The following is a 10,452-nucleotide window of genomic DNA, read 5'->3' on the forward strand; positions in this document are numbered from 1 at the left end:
TGGCTGTGCTGGCTCCCGACCTCGATCTTTCTCAGGTTTGAGCTCTCAAGACGGTTGAGAACGGGAAGATCATTGATATCCTCAAGCCTTGAGATGGATACCTCTTTCAGCTTTTGTATTCCTTGCCTTGCTTCTTGTATTTTATTGCTTTTACCTTTGGGCCTGTTTGAGGCGCCTTTTGATTGTAATGAATACTTTGGTACTTTATTTTGACTAGGCCGTTTGTATTTGTTAGTTTGCTTGCTCGGGCCGTTGTGGCTTTACTTTCTTTATTGTTTTGCTTATCCGAGCCGTCGTGGCCTTCTTTGATTTTTGGTTTACCGTTTTATGGTATTTGCCGTTTTTGTTGCCTGTTGCTTTTTAAGTTGTGCTTTAGCTTTGGGTCCCTTAGGTTCCCAGGGTGATTAGTCCCGAGTTTCTGTTAGGTCGACCACTCGTTGTTTTTGTCGTATTGTCGTATATCTTGCAAAATACAAAGTTATTGTATATGCATACGTAAAACTTAAAACGAAGGAAATGACGTAATACATAATTAAAAGGAGTAGAAGTAAGGAAGAAAGAGAGAAATATGGCAGGAAAATTAAAGTGGAGGTGGCGGGGTCGTCAGGTCGTGAGGTCGCTTTTTCCTATGAGTAAAACCTTTTTCGGTTTGCCATGTTCCATGTCCTTAGTACCTCGCTTCCATCCAACCTCTCTAGCTTATATGCGCCCTTGCCGATGACTTCTCTTACTCTGTAAGGTCCTTTCCAGTTTGCGGCCAACTTGCCTTCTCCCGGGGTTGGCGATCCTATGTTGTTGCGTCGTATGACCAGGTCGCCTTCCCCAAGACTTCTTTTTAGTATTTTGCCGTTGTACCTTAGGGCTATCCTTTGCTTGATTGTTGTCTCTGTCAGGTGTGCCATCTGTCTTGTTTCGTCAACTAGGTCTTTCTCGGCTGCCTCGCTTCCTCCTCCGAGAAGTAATCTTGGACTCGGCTCCCCTATTTCGACTGGGATGACTGCGTCGACCCCGTCTGTGAGTCAGAAGGGGATTTTGCCGGTGGATGATTGGGGGGAAGTTCTGTAAGACCATAAGACTGAGGCTAACTCGTCTGCCCATGAGCCCTTCTTCCCTTCAAGTTGTTTCTTTAGCCCTTTCAAGATGACTTTGTTGGCTGCTTCTACTTGGTCGTTGCTTTGGAGGTGCTCGACTGAGGAGAACCTTTGCTTGATTCCTAGTCCTGAGAAGAATTCATTGAACTTCTTGTCGGTGAATTGTGTCCCATTATCCGATATGACGGTTTCTGGAATAATGAGTTTACATTATTATAAATATTTGGATGAGTTATTTTTTCATTTGTATTTTAAAGTTTTACATTTTTAAATTGCAAGTTTTGAGATTTTTTCTTTTTTATTTAATAAAATAATAAAAATAGTTGAATTATTATCAAATTATTTTGTCATTTGTATTTTAAAGTTTTACATTTTTAAATTGCAAGTTTTTTATAGTAAAATTTTTTATTTAAATGAGTTTATCAAATTATTGTTGATTATATATTTACAAATTTAATATTTTAAATTTCACTAAATAATATAATAATTATTTTAAAATTTAAATCTTTTAAATTTTTTAAAATTTTAAATTTAAAAATTTATTATAACTAAAAAAATTATTTGAAAATTAATTTAAAAAATTAGCGATCTTTCAAACACGAATTTGACTATTAATCTATTATAATAATATATGAGATTAAAATTTATTAGGGAAGCGAAGACCACTACTTAGCCCCTTAAATCCGTGCCTGTATAGACCTCGAATAATTTTTATAATGCCTTAGAAATGAAAGTTAATTTTAATAAATCTAGAGCCATATATTCATCTAATATTTTCAGCAGCACAACGAAATGTTTACAAGCCTTTCTTCTATTAGGGCTAAATTGCAACAGATTCTCTTAATTTTTTTCTTATTCACCCTGATGCTAACAAAATTGTAAACACTAGGGCTAAATCTGAGACTGAAAATAGCTGTGATAAGGAAACTTAGCTTTAACCTCGAGAAACTTGATTACACCTGACCACCTATTGAAATGTGATTTAACTTAGCTCTTTGTTTCTTTATTTCTCATCACAAAAAAAAATGATGTAATATATCTCTTTCAATTTTACTAATTTCATGTCTTAGAAAATCTTAGCGTGCACAACAATACGAAGTAATTGGTGCTGAAAGTTTTACTAAGGTTCAGTTTGGATAAACAACTTAATTAAGTTATTTTTAAAGAAATAGTTTAAATAATAAATGTTTATATTAAAAATAGCTTATAAATAAATTATTTTTGTGTTTGATTTTTTAATTCTAAAAGTACTTATTTTAAAAAAAAAATGATAAAAAAAATTTTATTATGAAAAAAAGTTATTTTTTTTAACTTCTCCTTAAGCACCAAAATAGCTTTTTAAAAAATTACAATTTTGTTTTAAAAATTATACCAGACATTTTTTTGGTTTCTCACGGTATCTCCCAACCCGACAGATCAAGGACTAATCCGTCGCGGATCTGAGCTCCATTTAAAGGTCTGCCGCTAGCCAATGAGTTGCTGCATGCACAAGACGGGATTCGAACCCTCTACATTTTTTCATAAATTAAAAATTAAAAAAAAGTCACTTATGAACCTATCCAAACAGGCCATCAACCATGATCCATTAAGGAATTATTTTATTGAATGATTAACGGTTACACTCTCTTGGTTCCTGTTTGGAAACTTAATTAGTGGAATGCAACCAAAATTAATTCCTTTGACCAAACATAATTAGGTGGATTACCATGTATATTTGGTTTTTCAGTTGATTATTAAGGAGTTAAAATTAATTACATCACAATAAAAATGTTCAATTTTCTTACCCAATTACTGATTATCGGTTGTAAAAATCAATTTTAGAACATATTACCGAACATAACTTAATTTACTTTAAAATCAATCCAAACATAGTTAATCTTGATCCTATACGTCCTTAATAAATTTTTATTGAACAAATTAATCTCTAAAACAATAATAGTTTAGTTGAAAAAGTAATTCTAAATTTTAGTACACAAGAGACCAATTTATTTTTCATTAAAAATTAATTTAGCTAATATTATAAAAAAAGATACAACTAACTTGATGATTATTTGTGTTACAAGCTAATTTTTAGTCACTGTATTAAAAATAAATTAATCCAAGTCCAAAATAAAAAAAAATAATTATTCTCTACATACAAGTCATTTTTTTATACAAGTCTATACATGTCATTTATATTAACGCGCGCATGTTCTTTTTCGTGTCGTTACTGCACGTTCTTCTTCTTTGTTAATTTATCTTTCGTTATCGTCGTTATCAATACCACCTCCTCCTCCTTGATCTTCCTCCTTTTTTTTTATCGGAATTTCTTTTCCTTCTTTCTTTTATTTCCTCCTTCTCCTCCATCATTAGTTATCTCGTTAAAGATAATGAATAATTTAAGTTCAGATTATCAATTGAACCAGAACGAAATTGATTATTGTTTTGAATTCAATCAAGTGGTTGAGGTGTGGTTCGATTATAATTAATTTTTTCGTTAGTAGTTTATGATTCTGTAGGTAAATAATGTTTCATCGTTGATGGTTTAAATTGAATGTAACGTAAAAGTTCTGCATTAAAAAAATATTTTTCTTTATTTGCAGCAAATTTGAGTGTAACACGAAGATATTTGGGTGTAATACGAAGATATTTGAGTGTATTGTTTAAGAATTTTCGGTGTATATATACTTATAAGTTCTGCATAATTCAAAACTCTTATTCTCCCTCGTTCTCATCTTCTGCTGCTTCTTCTTCTTCTTTTTCATCATCATCTTCTTTTTTTTACTTATTCATCTTTTTTTTGTTTTATTTTCTCAAGTTTCTTTTTGTTTTACTCTTTTAACAAGAATAAAAATAAAAAAATCAAATAAAGAAGAAGAAGAAACACATAATGTTGCAAAATTACTTGGAAGAGGATGAACTTACATTCATTTAACTAAAAGAAAGAAAGAAATAAGAAAAAAAAAGAAGAAGAAAAAAATGCAGCATTAGAAGAAACATTTTTCTGTATTTACAGCAAATTTGGGTATAACATGAAGATATTTGGATGTAACTCGAAGATATTCGAGTGTATTGTTTAAGAATTTTTGGTGTATGTGTGCTGATAAGTTTTGCATAATTCAAAATTCTTCCTCTTCCTCCTCCTCATCTTCTGCTGTGTCTTCTTCCTTTTTTTTTATCATCATCACCATCTTCTTCTTCTTTTTTTCTTTTTTTCTTTTTATTTTACCTTCCCAAGTTTCTTCTTGTTTTATTCTTTTAACAAGAATAAAAACAAAAAAAAATCAAATAAAGAAGGAGAAGAAACACATAATGCTGCAAAATTACTTTGAAGATGATGAATTTACATTCATTCAACTAAAAGAAAGAAGGAAATAAGGAAAAGAAGAAGAAGAAAAAGAAAAATGCAGTATTAGAAGAAACATTTTTTTGTATTTGCTAACTCGAAGATATTCGAGTGTATTATTTAAGAATTTTTGGTGTATGTGTGCTGATAAGTTCTGCATAATTCAAAACTCTTCCTCTCCTCATCCTTATCTTCTGCTGCTTCTTCTTCTTTTTTTATCATTATCATCATCTTCTTCTTTTTTTCTTATTCATCTTTTTCTTTTTATTTTACCTTCTCAAGTTTCTTCTTGTTTTACTCTTTTAACAAGAATAAAAACAAAAAAAATCAAACAAAGAAGAAGAAAAAACACATAATGCTGCAAAATTACTTTGAAGAGGATAAACTTACATTCATTCAACTAAAAGAAAGAAAGAAATAAGAAAAAAAAGAAGAAAAAATACAGCATTAGAGGAAACACTTTTCTATATTTGCAACAAATTTGGGTGTAACTCGAAGATATTCGAGTGTATTGTTTAAAAATTTTTGGTGCATGTATCATAATTCAAAACTCTTCTTCTTTCTCCTCCTTATCTTCTGCTGCTTCTTTTTCTTCTTATTTCATATTCTCATAATTCTTTTTAGGAGAAAAAAATTAAATAAAGAAAAAAAAATACATAATGTTACAAAATCAATAGAAAGAGGAGGATGAAAAAATGCAGCAATAATAACAGTAATAAAAAAAAGACGATGAAGATGAAACATGAGAAAAAAAAAGAGGAAAAATACAAAAAAAAAAAAAGAAGAAGAAGAAAGAGGAGGAGGAGGAACGCGAAATACAAAGAAGAACAACGTAATTTCATACGCGTAATATATAAGTGACTTGTATAACTTGTATGGCAAAAAGATATAATAACAGTATTCATACAAAAAATAACGTAATCCTCTAAAAAAGTTAATCCTTTTAAAAACAATATTTTTTAATAATATCTCAAATCAATCTTAAAAAAACTTTTAGTTGTACAATTTAATTCTCAAAAAATTTTAATCATCCAATCAATTTTTAATCTTATATTTATTAGACATTAATTTTTACATCAAAATTTAGTACAAAATTAAATAAATTAATTTTTATTATTATTTAGTTAAAAAAATGATAATTTTAATAAATTTTAAAGGTTTTATATCTGTTCCTCGATATAGATGAATAATCTGATACGGGGATAAGTTTTAAAAAATTTGTCAAAAAATAAAATGTCCAACTAAAAAAATTTGATAGAGATTGATTTAGATTTTAGAGTTGAGAGTATTATTTTTTTTATTTTATTTTGAAGAAAAATAGAAGTGTATGGAAAAATGGAATACGATGGTGTTGGGTGTGGAGTGTGGATTGTGGACTCTGTCTTCGCCTGTAACTCTTTGACAACATGGACGCAGACACCTATTTAGGAGACCCTCTCTTCTTCTTTTCTTCTTCTCTCTCTCTCTCTCTCTCTCTCTCCAGCACCGGCTACACCTTCCCTGCTTCTACCTTCACATTCTCTATTTTTTTTTTTTCTTCTGGGTCTGCCCAAAATTTGGTACTTTCTATTCCCTTACTCTGAATGGGTGCACAAAACCGTTAAAGTTTCATTCTTTTTCACTCTGCAAGATCTTCTGCTCTTCTGGGCAACTCTATAGAGGGTTACTTTAAATTTATCCTTTTTCTTAATAAAATTCTCCTTCCAACAACAATTGTTGTGAAAAGTGTTCTTTTTTATCTACCTCTGTTTGTTGGGTACTGAACTAGAAGCCCCTCACTTATTTCTTTCCTTCCCGAAATGGTTGTGTGTATACTGTTGCTGGTTGGCGCTTGATCTTCAAATTTTTTCTAGGTTTCTGATGGTTACAGAACATCTCTTTTTATTTTGGGGGGATGGTGGTGAAGGGGTTGCTGAACTTGAATTGTTGATTAATGATTACTACTGAAATTTTGTTGAAGTGATAAGCACTTTCAATTTTGGTTCCCCTTTCATTTGTTGGATCTTGGGAATTGCTTTGATTTGGCTTGTTGAAACAGTTTGTTCCTCTTTTGAAATTTTTGAAACTGTTTTCCTGTAGGTAGTTCTGGATACACTTTTGATGCTTTGTTTTTTCAAACCTTGGAAATTGTCTCGTCTCTTTTTTTGTGGTGGTGGATGATTTTGTGCATGCCTTTTGCAATGTTGTTGTGAAATATGAAGAGGGGGATTTTCAGCTTTCATTAGTTTGCTTTAAGATTTTCTTCTTCTGGGGTTCTATGGATCTTACATTTCTAGCTACTTTGTCTTCCATCAGCATCAGCTTTGTGTTTTCACATATTTATTGGTGGGGGGTTTCTTTTGTTTGCAAAAGTTGTATATGGTCTTTAGTGTCTGAACATTTTGATATCATATTTTGAACTGTGTTCTTGGTTTTGTATTTGTTTTTGAAAATAATAATAATCATAAAACTTATACTGTCTGTTTTTCCAGGGGAGTGGAGCTTGATGTGATCACTGATATTGGGGAGGAAAACCTTATTGATTTTGCAAATGCTAAATATTGGTAGGTCCCGAAGTCAGCCAAGGGCAACCCGAGCTATGTCGTTGGGAGGTATGATTATGTCTGCCCAATTAGAGCACAGATTAGGGCATGCCATCTCTATATTTATATTGAATGAAGCTTGGATACTTAGAGCGTCATCAATTTTAAGTTTAAGAATTGAAAAGATCCTTTTCTAGGTATAGGGTAGGTGGGATGCATGTTTATACCATCATGTTTGTAATTGACAATGCATAAGTTGTCAATTGCGAAATTTCTGTAGTTTATTTCATGTTGCTTGGTTGTTTACTAAATAATTTCTTTTTACTTATAATTGAAGTTTATATATATTCTTACTTGTGTTTGTTTTTCTTTTAGGCATGGACTATGCGGATCCAAAAAGGAAGGGCAATTATTTTGGAAAAATTTTGCTTGCTGCAGCATTAACAACATTATGCATTATCATGATCAAGAGATCTCCATCGTTGAATTCACCTAGTCCGGTAACCCTATAATGTGACATTTACGGTTTATGTTGATGAAGTTTTATTGGAATTCAATGTCATAGCTGCATAAATGCTTATTTGGCAGTCGACTTTTGCTAATGAAAAAAATACCTTAAAGTGAATATATTGTTCTTCTAACTTCCAGCATTGTTGATTCGGATGGATAAATTTTAAAAGAAACCAGAGGAATGAATAATAGAGGGTCATCCTTAAGAAGAAATTTGTAGAAGATAGACAAAGTTCTTTCCAGTTTTCTTTTGTCCCTTTTTTGTTTTTTGTTATTGATTGTTCTTTTTGGTTTTAGTTTCGTGTTATATTTCTATCTAAATCTAAGTTATTCCGTCATCTTATTTGTTCTTCTCCTTTTCCTTTTTCTCCAGTTTTCCATCCGTGAACCAGGGGTCATTCACGTTTTGGTGACAGGGGGTGCCGGCTATATCGGTTCACATGCCGCTCTGCGACTCCTGAAAGACAATTACCGTGTCACCATAGTGGTATGTGTCTTCAAAATATTCAAATCTTATCGGATAAGGTCAACCCGCTCACTATTGTTTGTGCATTGGACATAATGAATGTTCATCATTGCAGGATAACCTTTCACGTGGAAATTTGGGTGCTGTGAGGGTTCTTCAAAACTTATTTTCGGAACCTGGAAGGCTTCAATTTATATATGCTGACTTGGGAGATCCAAAATCTGTATCCTTACTATCTTTCCTTGTTACAAGGTTTCTTTTGGTGTTGCTTTTAATTCTGATTGAAGTACATGTTAGAGAATGCCAAAAAGATTGTATACTTAACTAGGAATCAGGTTGATAAAATATTCTCGGAGAATAAATTCGATGCTGTCATGCACTTTGCTGCTGTCGCGTATGTCGGAGAAAGCACAATGGATCCTCTTAAGTAAGTACTTGAAGCTTTTCTTTAGGGATGTGAATCACTACTAATAAGTTATTTTTATGAGATGTAGATGAGATGCTTTGATGTAAAATTCATTTTTTTCTGTTATACTTTTGTTTATTTAATGAACTTACTTTTGTGTCAGGTATTATCATAATATTACATCAAATACTTTGTTGGTAGTGGAGAATATGGCCAAGTATGGTGTGAAGACATTGATATATTCTAGCACATGCGCCACATATGGGGAACCCGAAAAGATGCCCATTACAGAAGAAACAGAACAGGTTGGAATCTAAATGTGGTCTGATTTAAGGACTTTGGTCGACAAATCTTCGCTTTTTTTCTTTGGCTTCTTGTAATGTCTTTGATAGATATGGGTATTTTCCAATTTCAGCATCCGATTAATCCATATGGAAAAGCCAAGAAGATGGCAGAAGATATTATCATTGATTTTTCCAAAAATTCGAAGATGGCAGTAATGATTTTGAGGTTTGTCTTTTATATTACATTCCTGTTTTCCCATCATTATCAATGATTCTTAGTATATCTTGTTTTTGCTGAAACCATGCAAGGTGTGCATGGTTCAAATGTCATGCATATTAGGTAGAAATTTAATAATTTAGGTTTTGCTTAGATGTTTATCGTTGATAACTTTCTTTTGCCATCTAGATACTTCAATGTGATTGGATCTGATCCCGAGGGCAGATTAGGTGAGGCTCCAAGACCTGAACTACGTGAGCATGGTCGTATTTCAGGTGCCTGCTTTGATGCAGCTCGTAGTATTACATCTGGCTTAAAGGTATGCCGCCGGCCATTGTCACTATTTAATCGTCTGAAACGGAATTGTAAATTATTTACTTAAGTCAGAAAAATATAAAATCCGTCCGTGTTAGGGGATTGATCATGGAACTAAACCTTTGATGCATAGTTCGGAGAATCGATAATTCATACTTAACATTCGATGCATAGCCAGTGATGCTTTCCAAAGTAATCTAACTCATGATGAGTTTACTATTTATTTGATGAACATAAGATTCCTGCAGTACCAGAGTAGTTGTGCTTGTCAAATTTTTCATCTTTACTGTCTCCGTTTCCAAATAATTGTCGCTTTCATCTTTCCTTTGTTCATTTTGTTTGCTGTGACTTTGCAGGTTAAAGGAACAGATTATAAAACACCAGATGGAACATGCATTCGGGATTATATTGACGTAACTGACTTGGTTGATGCTCATGTAAAAGCTCTTCAAAAGGCAGAACCTGGTAAAGTTGGGATCTACAATGTTGGCACCGGAAAGGGTAGGTTTTAGTTAGCACTTTGGATATGAACCACTCTGCATAAATTTTCTTGAGAAATCAAACTCGGTTTTCTTGGTTATCTCAAGATTCTCATGCTGGGCGGTTTTTTTTTTCTTTTTCAGGTAGATCAGTCAAGGAGTTTGTGGATGCTTGCAAGAAGGCTACCGGGGTGGACATTAAGGTAGACTATCTTCCACGCCGGCCGGGTGACTATGCCGAGGTGTATAGCGATCCAACAAAGATCAGAGTCGAACTGAATTGGACTGCACAACACACTGACCTCGAGAAGAGTTTGCAGGTTGCATGGAAGTGGCAGAAATACCACCGTGACGGTTACGGGATCGCCTCTGCAATCTGAAGCATTCTAGAAAGCTTTTTAGCATAGCAAACCATATCAGCTGCCCCTTTGATTGCTCTCATACATGTATGTTAGGCTGATTTTTTGTTCATATAGAGAGGGTTGGTAGCTTCATTCATTATTATACTTACATGTAATTCAACCACACAATGATTCAATAATATAATGAATGCTCTGGCTAATGCAGCATTGACCAGAATTTACTTAAATTTGTAGATTTATTTCAAGTTGAAACACAAAAAGAAAAGTATGCTTGCATTATAGCTTTCCATAATTAAAATTAAAAATATTAAACGAGATTATGATTTTCGTGTTAACGTAGACATTGAGAGGTCCTGATCACCGAAAAAGCAGCCAAACAATAAACACAAAATAGAATTTAGCTTATTCTTTATTGGCCAAGAAAATAGCTATTTTCATAAGAAATAAATAAAAGAGCTTCTTCGTGTCTATTCAT

At 32.6% G+C, this 10,452-nt stretch overlaps 1 protein-coding gene across 3 annotated transcripts; it reads left to right on the forward strand.

Annotated features, from left to right (window-relative positions):
• The first annotated feature begins 5,697 nt into the window (after positions 1-5,697).
• LOC107638934 (UDP-arabinose 4-epimerase 1) lies at positions 5,698-10,204 on the forward strand. Of its 3 annotated transcripts, none has more exons than XM_016342330.2 (11): positions 5,698-5,975; positions 6,888-7,007; positions 7,314-7,438; positions 7,822-7,935; positions 8,030-8,137; positions 8,250-8,341; positions 8,484-8,625; positions 8,736-8,830; positions 9,011-9,140; positions 9,493-9,637; positions 9,760-10,204. In XM_016342330.2, exons 2-11 carry the CDS (start codon positions 6,947-6,949, stop codon positions 9,993-9,995), a joined length of 1,248 nt encoding a protein of 415 aa, XP_016197816.1. In that variant the 5' UTR covers positions 5,698-5,975; positions 6,888-6,946; the 3' UTR covers positions 9,996-10,204. The 3 variants fall into 3 exon arrangements, with proteins under 3 accessions (XP_016197816.1, XP_016197817.1, XP_088340108.1); XM_016342331.3 differs by having other exon boundaries at positions 5,736-6,172; XM_088483982.1 differs by having other exon boundaries at positions 5,829-6,269.
• The last annotated feature ends 248 nt before the right edge of the window (positions 10,205-10,452 follow it).

The sequence above is a fragment of the Arachis ipaensis genome, chromosome B4 (assembly GCF_059453495.1).
Source record: "Arachis ipaensis isolate K30076 ecotype BB chromosome B4, ASM5945349v1, whole genome shotgun sequence".
NCBI classification, from domain to species: Eukaryota; Viridiplantae; Streptophyta; class Magnoliopsida; order Fabales; family Fabaceae; genus Arachis; species Arachis ipaensis.

Coding starts and splice junctions, on each gene's coding strand:
- LOC107638934 (XM_016342330.2), top strand. CDS start 6,947: ATGCTAAATATTGGTAGGTCCCGAAGTCAGCCAAGGGCAACCCGAGCT. Junction 7,008..7,313: donor CCGAGCTATGTCGTTGGGAG/GTATGATTATGT, acceptor TTTTTCTTTTAG/GCATGGACTATGCGGATCCA. Junction 8,626..8,735: donor TTACAGAAGAAACAGAACAG/GTTGGAATCTAA, acceptor TTCCAATTTCAG/CATCCGATTAATCCATATGG.